General features: G+C 34.7%; 1 protein-coding gene across 3 annotated transcripts in view; it reads left to right on the top strand.

Annotated features, from left to right (window-relative positions):
• The window catches only part of Phip (pleckstrin homology domain interacting protein), a 114091-nt gene extending 89324 nt beyond the window's left edge, over window positions 1–24767 (top strand). For all 3 annotated transcript variants that reach the window (XM_031344016.1, XM_031344015.1, XM_031344017.1), the window contains 11 exons: window positions 2383–2538; window positions 3262–3382; window positions 5054–5179; window positions 9719–9788; window positions 10089–10139; window positions 10957–11106; window positions 13708–13860; window positions 14152–14315; window positions 14771–15030; window positions 15712–15909; window positions 19347–24767. In XM_031344016.1, coding sequence (XP_031199876.1) covers window positions 2383–2538; window positions 3262–3382; window positions 5054–5179; window positions 9719–9788; window positions 10089–10139; window positions 10957–11106; window positions 13708–13860; window positions 14152–14315; window positions 14771–15030; window positions 15712–15909; window positions 19347–19984 — 2087 coding nt within the window. In that variant the 3' untranslated portion in view covers window positions 19985–24767. The remainder of the gene's footprint in view (window positions 1–2382; window positions 2539–3261; window positions 3383–5053; window positions 5180–9718; window positions 9789–10088; window positions 10140–10956; window positions 11107–13707; window positions 13861–14151; window positions 14316–14770; window positions 15031–15711; window positions 15910–19346) is intronic.
• The last annotated feature ends 592 nt before the right edge of the window (window positions 24768–25359 follow it).

The raw sequence follows: 25359 nt of genomic DNA, 5'->3' as shown, positions 1-25359 counted from the left end.
TCTCTCTCTCTCTCTCTCTCTCTCTCTCTCTCTCTCGGGGGGAAGGGGGTGCCATACACGTAGTGGGACACCTTGCAAGACTTCATTCTTTCTTGGGTCCCAAGGTTGTACTTGTGGGATATACTTTTACCCTCTGAGCCATCTCTTCAGTCCGTAGAGTTACTTTTTTTTTTTTTTTTTTTTTTTTTTTTTTTTTTTTTTTTTTTTTTTTTTTTTTTTTTAGTAAGCTAATTTATTGCTTTCGTTGAATCCCAGCATTCAAGAGGCAAAGTCAGGAAGTTACCATAACCTAGGGTTGCATAGTAAGAAATTGATTCAACAAAATAAAAAACTTGATATCCTTTAAGTTCACTATGACCAGCAAATAGAAAATATTTAACAAAAGTATTAATTGTAAACCTATTGTTGAGTATAAAATTAGAGAAGATTCAGCAGTGAACATTTTGACAGTCCTTGCCTATCTGGAGCCTATAGTTAAAAGGGAGTTTGAAATTAACATATTACAACTAAATAGAAAGCCATTTTATTATTCATTCTTTACTTTGATGGGGGGACATACCCTAAACCATTTTTGTAACATCAATAAATAGTCATTAAGGAATGAAACTTCTAAGTGGAAGTATGGCCTTGTCTTTCCACTTGTGTATACTACTTTCCAAGTCCCAGGATCACTGCCTTAGGACTCTTCCATTACATGAGACACATATGGAATGCTCAATGGCAAGGGACAGTTACAATTAATAATAGTAACTATCCCTTACTAGGAAAATTGAGGTTGGGGAGTTAGCCCTGGGAAAGTGCATTATGACACATTTCTGATTCTAGAAGAGTGTCTTTGAAGCATGGTGATTACACTTTTTATTTATCAGGTTTTGCTTCAAGTTTTCAAAAGTAGGCCGTATTTGTATGTGCCCAAAAGGTTTGTAAGTGACGTATTGTAAATTACAAGTTATTATTTATTTTAGAATTCTTTAATTCTGTGTTGCTTAGATTTTTAAATGATATATGCCTGTATCATCAGATAGCACTTTAAAAAAAAGAGAAAATAATTTTAACATAATAGAAATAAACCTTTATAAATGAGATTTTTGAGTGATTAAAAAATTACTAGAGAGATACCTCAAGTTTAAAGCCAGACTTATCTACATAGTAACTTCCTGGCCAGTTAGAGCTACATAGTGAAACCTTTTCTCAAAGCAAGACAAAACAAAACAAAGAAACAAAAAGGAGGACTGGAGAAGATGACTCTGCAGTCAGAATCACTGGGCTGTCTTCCAGAAGACTTTTTGATTCCCAGCTCCCATATAGCAGCTCACAGCCATCTGTAAATCTTCTTCCAGGAACGCCAACCCTCTCTCCCATGTCTGTAGGCACCAGGGATATATTTGGTACACAGGCACAACACCCATACATGTAAAATAAGTAAATATGTAACTTACAAAGTGTTCTTCATCTTCTAACTTGCAGCCACATATGGTAATTGTAAATATTAAATAGGAAGTGAACTCAGAAAAATTTTAAATTAAAACAGTATTGATGTTGATGTTGGTCACTTAATACTAATAGTAAACATTTTCATTTCACTGCTCAAGTAGAAATACTGAAAAATAGAAAATACCACTATCAACTTGTAACATCTCCTGGCTTCTTGTTTTGTCCTATCTATATGAATTTAAATCTCGTGTTTAAATTTGGTATGATTCAATTGCTGTGAGCTCGTAATTTGCCTAATAAAGAAATGAAATTGTCTTTGTTGTACTCTGGCTAGTTTTTTTTAAAGCCTTAATGATACTAATTAACTATTTTAATACCTCTTTGTAAGTTCATTGACGGTTCTGATGAAATTTTTTTGTTTTATTTGGGTACACATACATACACACATAGTTATTTTGATTGTATACAGTGTTTGGATTCTGTTGTAGTTAGTTTAAAGGAAATAAATAACTGGTGTGTTTGTAGATTCTTTCTCAACAGTACTTGAAATTTTTTTTATGTACAGTGTTAAAGGTGTAGACATGGAACCATCACTTCAGAAATGGAAGACCTAAAACTTCCTCTTGGCATTCATAATTGTCTTTATTTCTGTTAGAAAATTTGGAATTTTACTAAAATATTATTGAAATTTTCATCAGTTCATTTTAACTGTATATTTCATTAAAATAAATGATAGTTGAATTATGGGATCCATCAAAAATACACTTATTAGGTATAAATAATCATTTAGTTTTAAATGTATCTTTTTTAAGAATACATTTTATTTGTTTTTAAAACATTTTCCCATTATGAAAATTGTAATTTCTTAAACATTAATTATTTCTGAAGGAAAGCTCATCACTAATTACTACATATGTTCATTGATGGGTTTCTCTGTCTGCATTTCAGCTGTGTTTCCAGAAGAACTGGGTACCAGTGTTCCTTTAACTGATGTTGAATCTAGGTCACTAATTTATAAACCTCTTGATGGAGAATGGGGAGCCAATCCCAGGGATGAAGAATGTGAAAGAATTGTTGGAGGAATAAATCAGTTGATGACACTAGGTAAGTAAATACTAACAGAAGTATAGGAAATCCTTTTAAGTTAGGAGTCTGCCATATTTTTAAGGCTTCTTACACTCAACAGACTTGATATGAACTGAAGGAGGAAGGTAGTTCAAATTATTTGGGTAGCTCTGCTTGTTTTCTCTTAACTTGACAAGTGTATGGGTCTTTGTAATGGGAAAGAACTGGAATACGATCTCATATTCCTGGCTTGCGAAAATAAAAGTAAACTGACATGCTTATCTGAACTCTGTGCTTTCGAGGTAACTGGAGATTGTTATGGTATTTAAACAATATAGATTAGCAGTCCAGAATCAACTTAAAATGGCATAGGGTAATATTCAAAAAATAGGAGTAAGACCCGAAGATACTGGACATGCTGTCATATGTAGAAATTTTGGTTTTTGGTTTCTTTTCCCTTATGGTGCCAAGGATCAGACTGAAGGCCATGCACATGTAAACACTACCACTGAGCCGTATACACAGCCTCAAAGTCTGATAAAATAGAAACTAAAAGTCATCTTACAAATACCATCTTAAATAGCTTTATCAGTATTTTAGGTTTAAAGTAGCTTAAAAAAAATACAATGATCTTATTTTCTTGTTTTTGCTCTTTTTTTTGTATTGATAAATTTGTAATATATTTATCTGTTATTTCTTCATCCTAATGTATCAGTGAATTTTAAAATACAGAAAATAGATTTATAACCTTATTTATTTTAGATATTGCATCTGCATTTGTTGCCCCAGTGGATCTTCAAGCTTATCCCATGTATTGCACTGTGGTGGCATATCCAACGGATCTAAGTACAATTAAACAAAGACTGGAAAACAGGTTTTACAGGTTAGAGCTATTTGATATTTCAATAACAAAAGAATACCAATGGATTTTTTTAATCCAGTTTCTAAAAGTCTGTGGAATGTTTCTCAGTTTTGTCTATACATGGATGGACATAAATCCATAGGGGTCTACATTTCTTGAGAGTTCCCTGCAGTGTTGTTGCTGCTGATCTATGGGATTATGAATGGATACCTGATTCTTTCATAGGCATTCTATAAATCAAGCCAAAAGGTTTGTTTTTCCTAGATAATATACTAGAATATTTAGTAGATTTTCTATACATTTCTTAATTTTGTCTATTGAGATTTTTGAATGCTTATGAAAATATGATTAGAAAACATTCATAAAAGTTTTATAGTTTTTGTTTAAGCTACTATGGTTAATTTGCTTCTTCTGGGTAACATATTTTGACTGCTAGTGAGTTTTTAGTTTTTGTTTTTGTTTGACATAGGGTCTTACTAGCGTAAGCTATCCTGGAACTTTCCATGTAGACCAAGCTGGCCTCAAAGCCACCAAACAGCCTATACCTCCTAAGTGTTGGGATTAAAGACTGGCAGAAAAATACATTTAAATCTATAGAGTGAAATTGTATTTTTTTAATTTTTCTGAGTGACTGTTGCTCAGTAGGCTAGTACTTTAGTGTACATAGTAATTGTACTAAGTTTTCTTTTATGGTCAATTTTAAAATTTTGAGTCTGTAGTGATGCTTTTCTGTGTAAAATGTAGCTTTGTTTCTCTTTACTGCTATGAGTTAGAACCTTGGGATATAGCACTGAAAACACTATTTGTCCTTACTGACTAGCATGGGCCTTCTCAGCAGCAGTATAAGTCTTTTCTACCTGCTGTATATATTTCCTGATGGGTGCGAATCATCAGAGCAAAGTACCTTTATTTGTAAGGTGGTCTTATTGGTGTTAGGTCCACTTGCTGCTTGTTGTAGCATTATCATTTGTGTTTTCTGATACCATTCATTTTTTTTTTTTTTTTGTTAAACTACTATAAGTTTTGTCTGCTGGTAATTTAATGCCTTATTTTACATAATTATTACAATCAGCATTTTGAAATGCATAGAAATTCCTATTTATATTTTTCCATAACTACAATTACATGCTTTTATTCTGTAGAATTATATTTGTTCACAAATCAGTAAGACTGTTATACAATTGCATTGTGTTCTCAAAAAATGTCTTCAGATTATCTTTGCTTTTAGAAATAAAATTGTGAAACACAAGAAATTTTTTTAGCATTGCCAAGTGTTCAGAAATAATTCCTAGTGGGGTCCTTGCAGATTCTCTTTATCTTTTTTGTTTTATAAACAATCTGTTGATTACCTTTCATCTTGTACATGTTAAATACTAATAGTATAATTAAAATTATTTTTTTTGTGTGTGTAGAAATGAGGGGATGAAGTGATACTGTGAATTTCAGGAAGTTCCTATAGAAATCCCCTTCTAAAAAGCAGCAGTGTTGATAGTCTGCTATGGCTTATTTCAGACTTTTTCTATACAAGATAGTTTTCTCTTAATAAAAACTGAGTTTTCTTATGTTAGAGAAGCTTTTAAGATGTTAGTAATAGTTTTAAGAGTGAAACTTAAATGTCAGATATGATAATATTAAGTTGTGTATGTTTATAGAGATGAGATAAGATTTCTGGGTGGTTTTTTTTTTTTTTAGGCGCTTTTCATCCCTAATGTGGGAAGTTCGGTATATAGAACATAATACACGAACATTCAATGAGCCCGGAAGCCCAATTGTGAAATCTGCTAAATTTGTGACTGATCTTCTCCTGCATTTTATAAAGTGAGTTACTTACCCATGCTTTAGTTTTGTAGTTACAGCAATGGCGTGACTTTAAAATGTGAACTAATCTAAAGTATAAAGTGCTAAAATATAAACTGCAATCATCTTTTACGTGGGTGGTGTTGTCACATAAGCATAGTTCCTCTTTTAAAACGGAAAATCTTAGTGTAAAGAAAAAATTTTAAATCAGGCCTAATGTCTCATGCCTTTCTGCCTAGCACTAAGAAGGTAGAAAGAGTGAATTGATGTGAGTTTAAGGCCACTGCAGTCTAGCTATAGAGTTCCAGACCATCTAAGGCTACATAGTAAGGCTCTGATGGGGGGTTGGGGGGGGCAACAAAGAATCACACCTTCAAACATTTGGTCTTAAAATTCTAAGTACGTTGCATATGTGTGTTATATATGCACCTTATGCATGCAGTGCCCACAGAAGCCAGAAGAGGGTGCTAGATCTTCTGAAACTGGAGTGGCAAGTGGCTTTTATTTTACTTTTTTTTTCTTTTTTTTTTTATTATTATAAATGAATACATTGTAGATGTCTTCAGACACCAGAAGAGGGCATCAGATCTCATTACGAGTGGTTGTGAGCCACCATGTGGTTGCTGGGATTTGAACTCATGACCTTCAGAAGAGCAGACGGTGCTCTTACCCACTGAGCCATCTCACCAGCCCACTTTTTTTTTTTAATTGAATTTATTTATTCACTTCACAACCCAGTATCAACCCTTCCTCTCCTTCCAGAATCCCTGTACACAAGTCCTCCCCCGACTCCCTTTAGATAAAGAAGGACCCTTGTAACCGGCACACCAAGTTGCTGTGGGACTAGGTACATCTTCTCCCACTGAGGCCAGAGGAGGCTGTTTATTTAGGGGTGCAAGATCCACAGGTAGGCAAACAGACTCAGGAACAGCCCCCGCTCCAGATGTTTGGGGGACTACATAAAGTCCAAGCAACAGGTAGCAGGGATTATTTTCTGATGTTTTCAGTTGAGGAAATTTAAGGCTTTGGAAGGTTGCATAAGCCAAGTTGCACATTAAGATGAATCTGCCATTCAATTTTAGAACTTTCCATTTTAACATCATACACTTAACTCTGTCAAGTTTATTATCAAATATAGGTTGTACAGCAAGGTACTAAATTTGAATTTCCAAGGTTCTTTGTCATCCCAGCTATTCGGGAGGCTGAGACAAGATTGAGAACTGTCTGGACATTAGGAGACTGTTCTTTCATTTTTAATGTTTTGGGTCTTGCTCTCACCTGCTGGCCTTGAACTCATAAGTCTGCCTGCCTTTGCCTCAAAATTTGGATTAAGATGTGAACTACCATGCTCACCTTAGGAGACATCTCAAAAGGGAAAAAATTCACAAAGTTTGCACTCTAATTCAACAGCCCTATAAACTAGTATGGACAGTGACTGCCATTTTAAGACAGCAGAGACATGTTCCCTCCTTTCCTCAGCTGCTAGGTAGCCTAAGAGTGCTCAAGCCGTAGAACTTGAAGCCAGATACTGTACTCAACTTTTGCTGTACAAATTGCTTATTAATGTCATGATTTAAGTTGGGGACTTATTTTTCCTACTCCTGTTTTGTTTTGTTTTGTTTGTTTTGTTTTTCGAGACAGGGTTTCTCTGTGTAGCCTTGGCTGTCCTGGAACTCACTCTGTAGACCAGGCTGGCCTCGAACTCAGAAATCTGCCTGCCTCTGCCTCCCAAGTGCTGGGATTAAAGGCGTGCACCACCGCCGCCCAGCTAATAAAATTTTCCTTTTTTTGTTTTGTTTTTGTTTGTTTGTTTGTTTTTTGAGACAGGGTTTCTCTGTATAGCCCTGGCTGTCCTGGAACTCACTCTGTAGACCAGGCTGGCCTCAAACTCCAGAAATCCACCTGCCTCTGCCTCCCAAGTGCTGGGATTAAAGGCATGCACCACCACTGCCTGGCTCCTACTCCTGTTTAAAGTGAGGTAGTACATTGTGTTTTATAAGCACACTCAGCTACAACCACATTTTATTTTTATATAATAGAAAATTTTTATTCTAGGTTTTAAACCAATAGTTCTCAGTCTGTGGGTTTAGAGCCCTTTGAAGGTCAGTATCAGTATTTATATTACAATTCACATTCATAACAAAGTTATGAAGTAGCAACAAAGTAATTATAGTTGTGGGTTACCACAACATGAAGAACATGAAAACTCTTGTTTTAAACAAATCTTTGTGAATATAACCTTAGGATTAATCTCTTATCCTCAAAATCAGTGGTGTTTTTGCTCAGTTATAGATACTTTCTGTATAATTAGCAAGATTAATAATTATAAAGTAACTTGATTTATTTACACTGTGGTGTTCCAGCGTGAGCTCCCATTTCACAGCATCCTGTGACCTTTCTTCTCTGTGCCTTGGAGGCTTCATACCACTCAAGTGACGTTAGTAACATTCATTGATTCCATGGGAAACTTATCTATGACACCTCTCTAAAATTGTCTTTAAAATATGAAGGAGAAGAAAACATGTTATTTGGATTAGTCTCTGAAAACACTTTCCATTCAAATACTTACTTGGCAGCTGGAAACATTGAGCACTCTGCTGGTTTTTGGAAGGCCCTGGGTTCTGACACCAATACAACTAAAAAAAGTTGTCATTACCTTGAATTGAAGGTTATATGTCGAGGCAGGGTTTTTTCTCTGTGTGGCCTTGGCTGTCCTGGAACTTGTTTTGTAGTCTAGGCTGTCCTGGAACTCACAAAGATCCACCTGCCTCTGCCTCTGCAGTGCTAGGACTAAAGGCAAACACCACCACTGCCTCAAAGATTTAAAGAATTTATATTACATATCTCTAAAAGTAAATGCCTAAAGCTTTATGTTGTTAGGGTGGTGGTGGTTTTTGGTTTTGTTTTGATTTTTTTTTTTTAAAATAAAATTTGTAACTAATAGCTTTTAAGATAGCTAGGTTTTGAAATTTTGATGATTGTATTTTTTCAGATGATTATTCAGCGAATATTTTAAGTAATAGATACATACAAAGTGATGTAGTAAGTACTTGGTGATAAAATAATCATATTTTAGTTTTGTAGTAGAGTATGAAATAGATAAAAGTTGATATAATTTAATTAACATGGGCTAGTAAGACAATTAGGAAAATAATAAATATAGGGAATAGTCTAGTATATAGTAGAATAATCTTATTGTTACAAATGAGGTAGATGTTGATGAATTCAGGAGAAGCTAAGTCAGAGGAGAGTCTTTTGGGGATAAGGGATAGAATTATGTGAGATGATAAAAATGCTGAAGAATGAGTTGATGAGGCCAGTGAGATGTCTTAGCAGGTAAGGATCTTCCACTCTAACCTGACAATCTTGAGTTCAATTCCAAGTGCCCACAAGGTGGAAAAGGAGAAATGACAAGGTCAAGTTGTCTTCTGTTCCTGTTATGCACACCATTGCAGTTTGTATCTTCTCTCCTTCAGAGATCAGTTGTATTTTTTGTTTTCTTTTGTTTAAAGAATGAATTGGTAGAGAAGTGATTACAAGCGAAGTCATAGGACATTGCTATACATTTAGGGTGGACCAAATCAAATTGTGGACTGGAGTTCCTTGATTGCCAACCTAAGGAACTAAGCTTTTTAAAAAAGATTTACCTTTATTTGTGTGTGCGTGCGCACGCATGTGTGTGTATGTGTATGTGTATATGTGTGTGTGCATGGATATGTTTATGCACATGTCTGTCCCTTCAGAAAGGCATTAGGTCCTCTGGAGCTGGAGGTACATGCATTCTGGAAACTGAACTGTTCTTTGGAAGGACAGTATGTACTCTTTAATGAGCCATCTCTTTAACTTTTAGGAAATAGGCTTCCTAAAATATAAGTTCTAAAAGCAAATAGATATTAAACGTATTTTGATATGCTCAGTTTGTTTTACACCAGGCCTCAAAATAATTATTTCAATATAGTATCTTCTAATAAAATCTCAAGACAAGTCAAAAAGCATAAATATCTCTTAGCATGGATCAAGAATGGATAAGGCTTAGTTTAAGAAAATGAAAAGGAAAGGGACCAAGAAGTGTAAGGTTAGAATTCACAGGAGCAGACCATTAATTGAGTTTTAAAAAGAAAGGGATAGTGAAAATCTGAGATATCTCATGACTTGTAAAAGTGGTATGTTGTTGGAAAAAAGAGGAAACAGTAGAGGAGAGTGTGTTGTGGAAGTAAGGTTGAGACAGGAAGTTGTAGGCAATGGTGTTAAAGGGAGATGACTAAAGACATGTTATGGAATACTTCCACTTAATATAGACAGTAACAGGAATTAGAAGACAGTATATATTTTTACCTTAAATCAGCGAATAGACGATACCCAGGTAAAGTGAGCAAAAGTGAGAATTGAATTTTCCACACTGAAATCAGTCATAAAGGACATGGATTAAATGTATATGGATAATGTGTTATAGTCAATAAATGCCAAAATTGTTTGGCTTAAAGTTTTTTATCTTAGGAACAAATTCTTAAGCAAAAATCACATAGCTCTAATCAAACATCAACATTTTCTTTTACTTAGGGATCAGACTTGTTATAACATAATTCCACTTTACAACTCAATGAAGAAGAAAGTTTTGTCTGACTCTGAGGTTTGTAACTTATTTCACTGTGATTACTACATTAATTAACACTACATATTATAGAAACTAAATAAGATTTACATGTGATAATTTTCAGATTAAAGTGTTAGAACATTGCTTTTCCCAGTACGATATTTTAACTGTTGCTATCATACTTAGAATTTACTTGAGGTTGAAAACAAATTTTAATGGGGGGAGACTTTACTAAACCAGTCAAGTGCATTATTCATTTTCTAAAGAGTAAAAGGAAAAACTGCCAAGTGATAAGGTCTAGGGTTTTCATAAGTTGGATGTTCTGTTGCCTCAAAGGAAGAAGAGAAAGATGCTGATGTTCCAGGAACGTCTACCAGAAAAAGGAAGGTAACAGCATTTTGGTTTTGCTTTTTTTTTTTTTAACAGAAGTATTTTTGTTGTATTAAAAATACTAAAAGCTTATTTATTTTTAGTAATATTAAAGACTTCAAATATAAACTACTTCTGCCAAGCTTTTCAGGTCGGGAATGCTCAGTATATGCTTCATGATGTATGATGTACAAACTGTCTAGTGTGATGCCTCTGTGAGGACAGTGCTCCCTCTGCAGCATCAGGACCTGAGTTTAAACCCCAGCACCTACATACAAAGCAGCTCAATAGAAATCCCAGTGCTGCAGAAGGGAGGGGAAGGCAGGAGGTTCCTTGAGGCTTGCTAGCCCGCGAGCCCAGTGGCACTGAGAGATAACCTTGAACAAAGATGTTTCACTGGTTAAGAGAACATGTTGGGTGGTTCCCAGCTCCATGTTGGACATTTAACAACTACTTCAGGGGGCATGTTCTGATGCTTCTAACCTTTGCAGGCACCTGCACTTATTTTCATATTCCCACTTGTATACATATAGTTGAAAATAAAATCAGTCTGTGAGCATATCGACACACACCTTTAGTCTCAGCAGTAGAGAGGCAGATTTCTATGACTCTTAAGCCAGACTGGCCTAAGTAGTAAGTTCTAGGCCTGCCAGGGCTACATAGAGAGAAAGAAATGTAAAATAATACTTTAAAGTGAAAACAAAGTTGATGGTTCCTGATGAAAGGTACCAGTCGTATCACATAGGCCTCACAATATGGGTGTGAACATACGTGCCCTGCCCGTGAATGAATGAATGAATGAACAGACAAATATGAGTTGTGTTTTTTATTTCAGGATCATCAACCTAGAAGAAGGTTACGCAACAGAGCTCAGTCTTACGATATTCAAGCATGGAAGAAACAATGTCAAGAATTATTGAATCTCATATTTCAATGTGAAGATTCAGAACCTTTTCGACAGCCAGTGGATCTTCTTGAATATCCAGTAAGATTTCTAAGATTACTTTTGCACAACTGTTTTTATTACTGTACTTCATTTCCTCATTAGTTCATTCATGTTTTCGTTACCTATTCAGTTACGAAGAACTCTTAAGTTGGAAACTGATAAAATGGAGAGAGGCCTGAAATATGCCTGTAAAGAACTGGCTTATGTGTCTAGTTACACTCCTACCTGCTCTGTAACTAGAGTAAGCCTCTTAGCTTTCTCATGATACAAGTTTTATTAACTATGCTTGCTTTCATTGCTGTAATAAACACCATGAACCAAAAGCAACGTGGGGAGGTAAGGGGCTTCTTTAGAGATTAGAGTCCATCATCTAGGGAACTGAGGCAAAAACAATGGAGGAATCTACTTACTACTTGCTCAGATACTTAATGTACACCACCCAGGACCTGCACAGGGGCACCAGAAAGGGCTGGGCCATTCCACATCACTCATCAGTCAAGAAAATGACCCTTGTAGACCTAACTGTGCCAATTTGATGGAAGCAGTTTCTTACTGACCTCTTCCCAAATAACTCTATTTTATGTCAAATTGACTAAAAACAAACAAAAAACTTTATCGGCACAAACTTTATTTCTCCATATTCTGAGAGCTTACAGCTATTATCTAGAAAACATAAATGATACCTATTTTTCTCATGGAGTTATGGTGATAAAATGAAAATACATGATAAATAGCTTTGGTAATGATGAAAGAATTGCTCCATTGAAATATCTGTTAAAATTATTCTATGTATATTATGACCAGTTGATACATGAGAGGCCTGCCCTTTTCTGAAGAAACAGGAAGGATGGGGGCGGGGGTCTGTGGTCAGGATGTGAAAACAAATAAGTAAGTACAAATCTATATGTATAAACTACACTGAAAAAATTGTTTCACTATTAAAAATTATTATATATATTTATGTAATTACAGTATATGAACTTTGGGGAATTCCTGGTTAAAAGTGTTGAATTACATAATTAGCTATTGGTAATTGCATACAGTCATAGAAGTCTCAATAGAAGGCTGAAATTATTTTTTAAAAAATTCTTCTAGTTAGGAATTCAAGATGGTAAAGTTTATATGGCATCACATAGGTTCATCTAGCTTCATTGTTTGATTTTTGTATAGGCATTGTAATTTGAAGTGATGAATATGGGCTTGTTGTTAGATACCATAAAATAACATTTTTTAGGTTTGAAAACCAGAAACAGACTCATTAAATGTGAAAGACAGATGTTTAATTTTAACAGCGGAGTCAGTTGGGTCAATATGACACCTTGCCTGAGTTCCAGAATTGAGTTTGTAGTCTGTTCAGTTTCAGAAGCGAGGCCTCCCTTTATTTCCTATAAACTCTCTAGTTTTAAAACAGTGTTTTACTATTTACTTCTTGGTACTAGTTGTTTGTTGTTTAAGCCTAAATGTTTTAATTCTAGAAATATAAATATTAGCCCTATGCAGAAATAAATGAGGCCTTGGGCCATGGTTAGGAAAGTATTTAGAACTGAGAACCCACTCTTAACCAACTGAGGGAGATTTGCATTCTAATTAAAAATCTAGAATAATTCCACAATAAATGTCATTCTTACCTCTAGTGTGAGATAGACGTTTCATTTAAGCATATACTATTTATAGACTTAGAAACTAAGTTTACACTGTTGTGTAGTAGAAAGTGAAATTATAAAGCCTCTTCATATAGCACATGAAAAGATTAGAAAAATTGGAAAATAAAGTAAAAATTAACATTTTTTGAAGTTATTGTTTCTCACCATAATGGAATCAGAGTAGAAATTATTAACACAAAAGTCTCCAAGGTAGATCAAACTGTTCAGCCTCACAAGTGTTGGATTACAATACTTCCAAATCAGGCAGTACAATATACTTGTACATAGTAGATCAAATAAAGTCTATGGTAACTTAAAAAATGACCTCAATGACAATGAATACAAAATGAGTATCAACATTTGTGAGTTGTACTTAACAGTAGGGTAAGAAAATTTAAAACTAGTGTATGCTACATTTGTCAGAACTCTTGAAATCGGTAAGGAAACAGGAGTAAAATAATCGAAAGCTGAAGTCAGTGCTACTGAAGAGGTGCAGTGCGGTCTGCTGCAACATCACTCGTCTTACACTGGAGTGATCAGTAACTCTTTTCTCACCTCTGTTTTGTTCCATCTTGTCTTATTTTTTATCCAGTTCACTTCCAGAGCACAAGCTTTTTGACATCTATTTATACTTATTATTATTGTTTACTACAAAATACCTAATTTGTTAAATTCTGAGGCATGAAATGACTGCAACTTCAGGCTCTATGTAGATGTGAGATGTCTTAGGGAGTTTTAGATATACTTTGGTCTTATCTTTAGTGTTTTGTCTGCATGTATGCATGTGTACCACAGGTTTGCCTGATGCTTAATGTTTCAATGAGTTGACATTCATTAGATTTGTAATTATAGGTAGACTGGAGTTTTTACTGCTGTTTTGGTTTTAGAAATGATGATTAATAGTTCTGTAACTTGTCATAAAAATCTTGTAAATCAGTATGCTGTAAAATGATACTTTGGTAGTAGTAACATTACTATCTGTTGCCTTCTCTCCTAGGACTACAGAGACATCATTGACACTCCAATGGACTTTGCCACTGTTAGAGAAACTTTAGAGGCTGGGAATTACGAATCACCAATGGAGTTATGTAAAGATGTCAGGCTCATTTTTAGTAATTCTAAAGCATATACACCAAGCAAAAGATCAAGGGTATACTATCAAATTGTTTTATTTTGTTAAAAGTATGTCAAGTCTCTATAAATATTTTTACATAAAACTTTGAGAAAAATTAATGGGCTGTGTTATTGGTATTGATGGTTACCTATTGCTTTCTATTGTAGAAATGCTGTAGTTTATTTTCTATCAGAAAATTTTTAAAAATGCAAGTTTCTAAATTCTAGAAAATTTTACCAAAAAATATTTAAATTGTAATATTTACTAAATAGGCATTTTCTTTTGAAGAATATTTAACCCATTTCGTGAATTTTTTTCTCTCCATAGATTTACAGCATGAGTTTACGCCTGTCTGCTTTCTTTGAAGAACATATTAGTTCAGTTTTGTCAGATTATAAATCTGCTCTTCGTTTTCATAAAAGAAACAGCATAACCAAGAAGAGGAAGAAACGAAACAGCAGCAGCTCCGTGTCCAGCAGCGCTGCATCCAGGTGCTTAGTTCCTTCTCAGTGACTTCCAGTCTATGACTTTGTCATCTAACGGGAGAACTTGGTGGTTTTTAATGCTTCCTTTACTATTCCCTATATTGCAGAATGATATATTTGACATGCAAGTTCCTATGATGTGGAGGATTTTTAATCTTTTAAACTAAAGCTTTACTAGTGTAAGTGCTTAAATTCAAACTGCTAAATCTATTTGGTAAAACAGCATTTTTAGGATAGTGATGGCATCATGCTTTCTGTCATATAACTGTAGCATTTACAATGATCCTTCACTAAATATTCACTTTCCAAAGGCTCACAACCATATGAAATCCACTACAAATCTCATATTTTAACATACTTCATAATAGTATAAATGTTGAATTCAGCAGTTTTTCAGAACTTTGAACAGATATGTGGAGAATTGTTAAGAATGACTAACCCTGTGATAATCTTATTTTCAGCCCTGAAAGGAAAAAAAGGATCTTAAAACCCCAGCTAAAGTCAGAAGTATCTACCTCTCCATTCTCCTTACCTACACGATCAGTACTGCCAAGGCATAATGCTGCTCAAATGAATGGTAAACCAGAATCCAGTTCTGTGGTTCGAACTAGGAGCAACCGCGTAGCTGTAGATCCAGTTGTCACTGAGCAGCCCTCTACATCATCAGCAACAAAACCTTTTGTTTCAAAAACTAATACATCTACCATGCCAGGAAAAGCAAGTAAGAGTCATAATTTATATATCAAGGCATCAAGGTGTAATTTTCTCTGTGTAGCCCTGGCTGTCCTGGAACTCACTCTGTAGCCCAGGCTGGCCTTGAACTCAGAAATCCGCCTGCATCTGCTTCCCAAGTGCTGGGATTAAAGGTGTGAGCCACCACTGCCTGGCTGTAATTTTCTTTTTTAAAAGAGCTTTAGATTTTCTGTTGGTTTTGATGATTACCTGAAGCTATGGGTTTTGTTTTCTTTATTATTTTTCCTCCTTTGAAGAAATTGAACTATAAAGTGACAATGAGAAAGATGGGGCTTAGGAATATTTTTATACATCACAAGAATAAGAAACTGATATAGATTGTTCAAGTTTAAGCCTGACACAAACAATTTGACCAGACTTGTCTTCATAATCCTGAGCTGAAAAGAAAGCTTCTAGTAGGGCTGGGCTTGTTAACATTTCTTTGTAGCCTTCTCTTACTACTAGAAGGTAGATTCCTGCCTGGGCTTGTCAAATATGAATGAGACCCTGGGTTACAGTCCAGCACTATAGAAAAGAGATTTTGTGAGGACGCTTTAAGTATCACTCAGGTTTTTTCTCTTGGCTTACTGAAGCAGTTTGGGTTCGTAGCAATCCCAGACCTTTTGCCTAACAAGTCTCAGTTTCTCATCTTTCTACATTTGTGTTTTAGTACTAGAGAATTCTGTGAAACATTCCAAAGCCTTGAGTACGCTTTCAAGCCCTGATCAGCTCACATTTGGCCATGGTACGAAGAATAATTCTGCAAAAGAAAACATGGAAAAGGAAAAGCCTGTCAAACGTAAAATGAAGTCTTCTGCATTTTCAAAAGCATCTCCGCTTCCAAAGACATCACCAGTCATGGATCAAGGTAAGCTGGCTTCTTATTGACATCTGGGTGCTTTAGACACCATTGTTCACTGGAGAGACTGACACCAGAACATCACAGGTCTAAGGCCACTGTAATGAATACTCTACCTCAAAAAAGGTGGAAGTAAAAATGTTACTTGTAATATTTTCAGATATAGTAAGTCATTCTTACAGTTATTTTTTTATAGGAGTTGGCCTTTATCCTTTGGGGGTGTCAATTTAAGAGTTGCAGTATATAAGCTGATAAATTTAGTAACGCATGGATGGAATGCATGGGTGGCCAGAAGAAATTGCTGAGAACTGGAGGCCAGTATCTGACTATTAGTGGGAACAAGGAGGCATGTTAGTGCCACCTGTACAGTTGGGATAAAGTTGGGTATTGAGATGGCTCAGCTGATAGAGGTGATTATACATGGGCCTTTCAACCTTAGTAGGATTCCGTGAGGTGATAGGAGAGAATTAACTCTGCAGAATTGCTCTATGACCAAGGCACTTGTACACATCATGAGTACACTGTACAAGTAACTATTATCTGTCTAATGTAATTGGCATCTCTGAGGCTTACTGCTGAATAAGCTCACCCTTTCTAGTTCTTTCTGAACTCTGGCTGGCTGGGCAACTCAGCTCTCTGGCTTAAACTCCTCTCCATGCTGACTTATTCAATCTGGCTTTTCTCAGCTTCTCCTGAATTGCTCTGCTTGGCCTCAGACTAACTCAAGCAATGTGTTCTAATCCTCTGGCTACTTATTCTCTGGCTTCAGCTGCCTCTGCTGACCTGCACTGAACTGCATAAACAAATGAACTCATCTCCACTGCACTGTACTTACTGCACTGACTCCCTGTTGACTTGCCAAACTCCACTCTACTTAACTGAACTAAATAGAACTGACTGAATTGACTTTCTGTCCCTACACTGTTCTAAAATAGCTTTTCTCCCTAGAGTTGGGTATATCTTATCTGACCAGTTCTGTCAAGTCTTTCTCTGATTCATCACTTTGTCTTCCTCTCAATTAGATCATTGTTTGGGATTAAAGGTATGTACTAAAGGAATTAAGGGAATCCAGAGGAATTAAGGGAGTGTACTAAGGGCATGTCTCCATCCATTTGGATCACACAGACTAGATGGTGTTTGGATATGATCAGAACAGCCATGTTGCTGGATCAAAATTCATCCACAATTTGACAGTATGACCATTTAGCAAACAGAACAGCAAATAGCCTGTTCACCCTCCTAGGGGTATATAGTCTCCTAAGCCATGGGCCTTTTGACTAGGTTTACAGTAGCAAGCATGAAATTCCTCCTTTGAAGCAGGCCTTAAGGTAGGTTACCCATAAATAGCATACCACTGTTGCCCCAGAGGACACGTGCTGCCTGACATGTGTGTGCATATAGGCTCCAGCTCTGGATAAGACAGTTGTTTTCTTCTCCTGCAGGCTGCACTACACCTTCTGCATTGTATAAGAATAGGCAACAGGTAGAGAGTTTGGGGATCCACTGACATTTCTATACCCAAAGTGAAGAATGGTTTCATCACTAGGGTCTTGTTATCTAGTTACGGTAGGCAATCAGAATCATTGGGAAATAGCTTAGGTTGTTTGGCATGCTTCCTGGGTGTCCCTGACCAAAAACTCAAAAAGGTATATCCTATGACCAACACTGAGATTTTCTTTAATAACCCACTTCTTCTGAATAGTAGCCACCCATTCAGGGTTCTTCTATTCAAATTCTTCTTTAAATAAGATCTAAAGTTGGCTTATAAAATAGTGTGTGTGTGTGTGTGTGTGTGTGTGTGTGTGTGTGTGTGTGTGTGTGTGTGTGTGTGTTTTTCCATAGATCCTTAGTTTGGACTAACCTACCTCCAACCTCTCCTCAGTCCCCCTCTCTCTACTTAAACACTTAATTCCAAGTATTCTCCCACCTCTCCTTTTAATATGGCTTGGTGTTCTCCTGCTAATTTTTTTTTTCTTCCTTTTTCTGAATAGCTTTAGTTTGAGCTGCATTTTGTCAGATATTAGAATACTAAGTTCTGTTTCCTAATTATATTTGCCTGGAACACCTTCCTCTATCCAATGGAACCTATTTTGTAACCTAGTATGATAGTGTGCCTACTTTTTTTTAAATGGGAGTTGAGGCTATTGATATTCAGAGTTATTCACAATTTTGTCTGTATTCTTATCATTTCATTGTTTCTTTGTTTTTGGTGTTTTCTTGAACTTTTTTGACTAATTGTCCTAGCGTTTACTTATCTTGAGTATGTCAATCTTTCTCTTTTCATTTTTACATAGTTTTTCCACTATTCATAGTGCTGGCTTAGTGTTCTTAAATTTCCTTTTATGTTTTTATCCTGGAAAGTTTTGATTTCTCTTTCCATCATTAGTAGATTTCTCTTTCCATTATTAGATTTACTACACATTATTATCCAAATTGACAGTTTTGGGCTTTCAAAACTTTAAATATCATTCTGGATCCTTTAGCTTTAATCATACCAGTTGAATAATTATTACCCACAGTTTGTAGATAAGAGTAGGTAAGGAGTGTTAAAGCCATGGCAGTTTCTATGGAGAATTACTGCTATGAATGACTACAGCAGATAATAGTCCTAATTATATTGGGTAGGGGATTAAGAAGGAGGATTCTTTGTATGTCCAGAGAACATAAGGAGATTTCTTTTAGGCTCTAGACTCTCTTCTTTTATATAGAAGTTACTGTCACATTCATAGATAAAAGAAAAGCTGGAATTTGTACATTCTTTCCTTTCTGAATCTTCTCACTGATCAGATGACTGAAAGCAAGAGATACAATTAATGTATTTAATTATTGAGATGACCAGATTAAAAAGTCATAAACTTAGTATAATAAGAATATTTTTCCATGACTTAACTCCTTAAAAGTAGTGATACCGAAACACCCTGTGTTTAGTGATTTAAACAGTAAAGTTTTGATGTAATAAACTGTAACTGGATCCAAACAAAGTTTCTAACACATTAGAATGTGTAAATAAGGGTGGTAGATAATGGAATTTCTACTGTTTGCTATCAGTGATAGCATTAACTTAGGTCTTCTATTCCTGCTTGTATGTCTCTTTCTGTCTTCATTAAGAATTTTTTCCTAGGGGCCAATAAGATAGATACTTGTGCTTGATAATTTTGGCAACCTCATTCCTATTCTAAGAACTCATGTTAGACTAGGAGCGAACTCCATCTTCCAAGCGGACAGTAAATAAATAAATTAAATTAATTTGAAAATTAAGTCTAGCTATTCACAGAAATTTGTCAAATTTCTTTCTCATTTTAGTAGGTTATTATTATTATTATTATTATTATTATTATTATTATATCATTATATAGAAGTATGTTAGTCCCCTTACCAACTAGTTAGAGGACTAAATAACAACAAAAAGTCCATTGTATATTAAGTGTATTGTTTTTCTCTTTCAGGGGATTGTAAGAACAATGTTCTTATACCAGGAACCATTCAAGTAAATGGCCATGGAGGACAACCATCAAAACTCGTGAAGAGAGGACCTGGGAGGAAGCCTAAGGTAGACGTTAACACCAGCAGTGGTGAAGTTACACACAAGAAACGAGGTAGAAAGCCCAAGAATCTACAGTGTGCAAAGCAGGAGAACTCTGAGCAAAATAACATGCATCCCATCAGGGCTGACGTGGTTCCTTCTTCAACGTGCAACTTCCTTTCTGAAACTAATGTTGTTAAAGAGGATTTGTTACAGAAAAAGAGTCGTGGAGGCAGAAAACCCAAAAGGAAGATGAAAACTCAAAATCTAGATTCAGAACTCATAGTTCCTACAAATGTTAAAGTGTTACGGAGAAGTAACCGGAAAAAAACAGATGATCCTATAGATGAGGAAGAGGAGTTTGAAGAACTCAAAGGCTCTGAACCACACATGAGAACTAGAAACCAGGGTCGAAGGACAGCTTTCTATAATGAGGATGACTCAGAAGAAGAACAGAGACAGCTGTTGTTCGAGGACACCTCTTTGACATTTGGAACTTCTAGTAGAGGACGAGTCCGAAAGTTGACTGAAAAAGCAAAGGCTAATTTAATTGGTTGGTAACTTGAAGCAAATATTGTATTTTAAAAATATCTAAAGCAGGTACAGTTAAGGAATAAGTAGAACTAAGGTTTCTGCTTCCCTGCTGCTGTGATGGATTAGGGAATGTTACAATTTGACTTGGGAAAAAGGAAAAGAAAACATTTAAAAAATAATTTACATCTTTGAATGAAAAAAATCTATATACATATATATTTCAAATGTTTGCTATTTATTGCCCTTAGGTAGGTTATTTGTTTCCACATTCATTTCATTTGCTGTTTGAAATTGAGAACCTGTTATAAATTCTGGAAGAGACAGCTCTGCTACACTATTAAGAAACATAGTATTCCTAGAGATAAAGAATGTTTCCTGTTAAATTGAGTTATTTTTGACCAAGTGAGGTACATTTTTACTGATAGCAGAAGTCATACCCTAGGAAGAGAGATGTTACAAAGAGTAGCAGTATGTTAAGAATGGCTTCCTCTAAAGGTAACTTTCCAGTTCCGACCATTTGTTATCCTGAAAAGTGTTGTGAGTTGTAGGTGTTCAACTACAGAATATCTAGAGGAAGCTTTTGATTTACTCCATTTCTGCCAAACTTAGGAGAAAATGTATTGATGCAAAGGAAACATATCCACATTGGAAAACATTTGACTGTCTAATTTTTCAGACCTTGATTCTTATATCAGTCACTCTATCTCTGTTTATTGTGCCAAAGACTGAGAATCAGTGCAGTTGGAAAGCCTGTTTTTGACTGTCAGGACAGCATACACTTTTCAATACTGGAAAAGCTATATATTCTAAAGAGCAAGTTATTACAAAATTATGCTGAGTTGTATCTTTTTTTTTGGTACTAATAGTAGGAAAATAATGCACTGGTGGGTCCTTTGACAGAGATATCTTAGAGAAAATGTTTAAGTGGTTAAAGGATTCAAGGAAAATACAGGAAAAATGTATGGAATTTGATGTTTACTTGATCTGGATTAATGTCATTTTTAAACTTCAGACATATCCAATAGGCTAAAATGACTTAAAACGAACCAAGTCTGTGTGCGTGTGTATATTGATAAATGGGTGTGATTGAATATATATATATATATACAAACGCATTCTTAAGTACTATTACCCAGGTATAAATTCTTTTTTCAAGATTTTTTAGATAGTAGTATAATAAAAATAATTTTAAAATGTCATACTTTATAGTTTAATTTTAAGGAAAAGATTGGTTATTTTCAATTATTAAAAGTTAAAAATAGGCCAAATCACTTTTTATGCAATCATGTTTTATACAGTGGTCTCATTGCACATTGTGTTTTTTCTGCACTTTTTACGGTATCCTTATCAAGCTGGTATCTCAATATACACTCTAAAGAGAAACTCTCATTTAATGATTGTGCCTTGTATTCTATTATTTTTTGCATCATTAGTAAAATTAAGTTGTCTATTGTAAATGATAACTATATGACTTAGGAGAATGTATTACTATATGTACTGCTATGGAAAAAGGAAAGCAGTTATTTATTTGTTTATGGTACATTAGTTATTTTATATCTTGAAAACCAACATAAATGCCATTTCTATTGTTTAAATTACTCTTTTTTTTTTTAAGTTTTAAGAATGTAGTATTTTCTAACGACTGATAAGGTACAAAAAAATGTAACCATATCTTTCAGATACTACATTTTTAAAAAAGAAGGATGGGGAAAATATTTATCAGCATGACCCTGATGTAGAGAATAAAGTCTTTAATTGAACCTTGGCAAAATATGTAATTAGATTATAATTGTTTCCTTGTTTCCAATACGGATAAATGTTAACAGTTAACTGTCTTGAAGAAGAATGAAAAGTGATGCATTTGGGCTTTTTAGATCATTTGTAATGAAATTTGTACAGAAACCCTCCAGTGAAACTAAGTGAACCATTTTCCAGACCTTGACTGGATTGCTGTGATTTTACAGTTAAAAAATAATTTCAAATTTTTTAGGTTTTTTGTACATTTATTTTTTTCTAACAAATATATTGAACTATATAATTAAAATTAAGTAGTTAACTCTTCATAATGCAGAAATGGATGGTGTGTTATATAGAAAAATGAGTCAATTTCACCATTACAGAAAATGATAGTGTGTACATTGGAAATTTAAGTCGTTAAAATAATTAGTTGCTTTTGAAGGGAATCTATTTGAGAAATGTAATTTCCTGATGTTATCTGCATTGTAGTAGAAAATTAGACTAAAATCCATTTTTATAAATAAGTGTAGTTAGAAGGTGTGTTCAGTATAAGGAAGTGCGCAGTCTTAGTGTGGAGGACCTCTAGAATGGTGCACAGAGAATTCCAACCTCTGAGCAGTGATTCCCATCTTTCTCATAACAAGGAAATATAACATTTCTGTTTTAAAGACACTGTGTGTTCATGACTGTATTTGGACATTTTTAGACACTGGCTTCTTAGTAAAGTAAAATGACTTGGATTGAATTATTTGTAACTGAAAACTTAAGATATATTAATACCAGTTACAGATTTTATATTTTTATAATTTAGCTTCTGTACATTGCAGAAGATAAATTATGAACTTTAAATCATCATGTTTTGGTTTGTTTTTACTGCTTGGAAAAGTCTCCTCTTTGTGACAGTAACATCCTATATGTACTGTTTAAAGGCCAGAAGGAATTGTTAGCACTCGTCTTAGGTAAGCAATAAGAGAAATCTCAAATTTACTGAAACTTTGAGAAAGGAAATTTATTATGTACATGGAACATAGATATCAGTTTTCATGCTGAGTTCAGTGGTCCATGCCTGTAATCCCAGCATTTGGGAGGAGGAAACAGGAACATCAAGAGTTCAAAGTTACCATTAGCTGCAAGGGCTACAACAGCAGCAATACCAAAAACCTCTCATTTTATATTTCTAATATTCAACCATATTGTTATGCTATCCTGACTTCACAAAGCCCAAGCTTGGTAGAAGTTTCAGTGTTGTCACAGGAATAGTTTAAAGACTCAGTCTAATTGCAATCTACCAGCCTTTGGAAGTAGAAATGTAGCATCTTAAAGTTTCACCCCTCACAGTCTTCTCTAGAGCAGTCTATTATTTCCATTGTTGTTTTGCATTGTTTCACTACAACTAAAGGTTGGTGGGTTACTAACAGAATACTCTAGATAGCTATGAAACATTTGTCAGATGGTTAGGCCACATCAGAGGTACAGGATTGATTGACTAGAAGCAGTTTCACTTGAAAATTTATTATGTAGGACAGTGAACAGCAAACATTTTCATACCACATAATCGTTAACAGAACTGTCTCTTAACTGTAGTGTAATAGACTAACCAGAACCTTCAAGGTATATTGAAATAAAGTTCAGCCCTGCATGATATTAGCATTTACACAATTAGTTTCAGTTGACAGTGTTTTATTTTAACATTCCATTGTATATCATCATAGCTATCTGTTAAGTTTCTCTAAGTTGAAAGTACATGGTTTTAAGCTTTCTGTCTATCTAAAGAGAGAGCAACCTGATTTTAACGTTTTGTTCACCTGAAGTTTATTTCTGAGTAGGTTGAAAGGACCAAGGTGCTTGAGTTACTAAAGGGCTATTATCAATGTTCATCCTGTATTCAGGAGGTGTATGGTATTTTAAAAGTGAATAGGGTGGAGATCACTTTTATTTAGAGTGCACTACCCCCATATTGTCCAGAAGATTTTGCTAACAGTAGTAACTTGATTAGGCAGTAAGTTGTCATATGTTAAAAATTAGTAGGAAAAGTACACCTTTTGTTTCCATCCAAAAAAAAAAAAAGTGATTTCTGGATGACTTCAACTAAAATTAATGCATTTACTAAGAAACTATTTTTTTTTAATTGTACTTATCAAAGTGATCCAAATGAAAAGACATTCTGAACTATGTTCAGTACTCCAGGAAGAGGTCAGATTGAGTCTGGAGACTGTGAGTACCACTTTGAGCGCTCTGGAGAGGAACCCACACACAGTACAGTGAGTCGATGATCTGAGCTATAATATATTTTTTAGTTTCAATAGCTCTGTTTTGAAATGCTTTTTTAATGCAGATAAAAAATATCAGGAAATTAACCTTATATGGCACAAACCAAATACATAGTAGTATATGGATGAGTTTCTACATTTAAAGAACTAAGATGATAGGTTCAGGATTGTATTATAGTACATGCACTTACAAGACAGATACACACACATGCTGATTACTTTCAAGGATGTGCGTGTTGATTTATCACAACAATAAATTTAAAAATAAGATACAATGTTACATTTTTAGACCATACTGAAACGGCAAGAAGAGACAGGTCTTAAAAAGTTATTAAGAAAACTACTAAATCCCACCATGGGTATTTAGACGTCTAAATATAGCTCAATTTTTAAAAAGCAACTGACCTAAAGGGTTAATGTTGTAACTGACACATTTCAAATTAAAATTATGTTTATTTTGTACAGAAAGCAATGTTAAACACAAGCAGATCTGTTGTATGTAATAAGTGACAGAGTTTTTAAAATTATTTAGCTTTATTGATGTTCTTGTTTTATTTCTTCTAGACCTGGAGTATCATGTCATAAATGGCAGTCTTGCACCACAGTAGCAGCCCCTTTCTTTTTGTACATATTGATTGGACCTTTCTTTACTGTTACGTGGACACTTTCTATGTTAGTTTTGATGCATAATTCTTGGAATCCTTTTATACAAACTAGAATGTACGTGTAAGAATTCCTGTCCCTGCAATGTAGTAACTATAAACTTATTTTTAAATAAATAGAAAACTTGTTTTTCTAAGCCATTTTGTAGAGCCTCATGATTTCTTTGCTTTTCTGTTTATTTTGATTAGTTTTAGACAGCATAAAGCACTTGGTACATACTCAGTAGGCAGCTTACCAAAGCAACTGTGATCTAGAAGCCATTATGTAAATTCTGGTTTGTTAGAGCTTCCACTTTTCTGTCTATTTGTGAAATGTTAAGATCATTATCAAAGATTTCAAGCACCTCATGTAATTCCAGAGTAACTAAAGGTTAAAAAATAAAGATGCCTTTGCCTTTCTCTGTGTCTACTCAGAACAGATTTATTGGCTTATATGTAAGTTACTACACTGCTGATAAGGAAGTATTATGGTAGTTTTATGAGGGCTACATGTCAAAAAACACTTTGCGTAAACATTTACTTAAAGCTGAATGAAGCTTTGTTAAGGCATTTATACAGATCTGTAAGGAATGCTGTTTTATAGCTTGACATGGTGGTGCATGTTTTAATCCCAAATGATCAAGAGTTCAAAGCCAGTCTGGATTTTAGGAGACTTTTTCAAAACAGCAATAGTTAAAACAACAACAACAAAGAAAACAACTTTTTCACTAATTTCCTACAGACCCCTTTAGGT

Source organism: Mastomys coucha, unplaced genomic scaffold, assembly GCF_008632895.1.
Source record: "Mastomys coucha isolate ucsf_1 unplaced genomic scaffold, UCSF_Mcou_1 pScaffold23, whole genome shotgun sequence".
NCBI classification, from domain to species: domain Eukaryota; kingdom Metazoa; phylum Chordata; class Mammalia; order Rodentia; family Muridae; genus Mastomys; species Mastomys coucha.
This window is presented reverse-complemented; position numbering and strand designations above follow the sequence as displayed.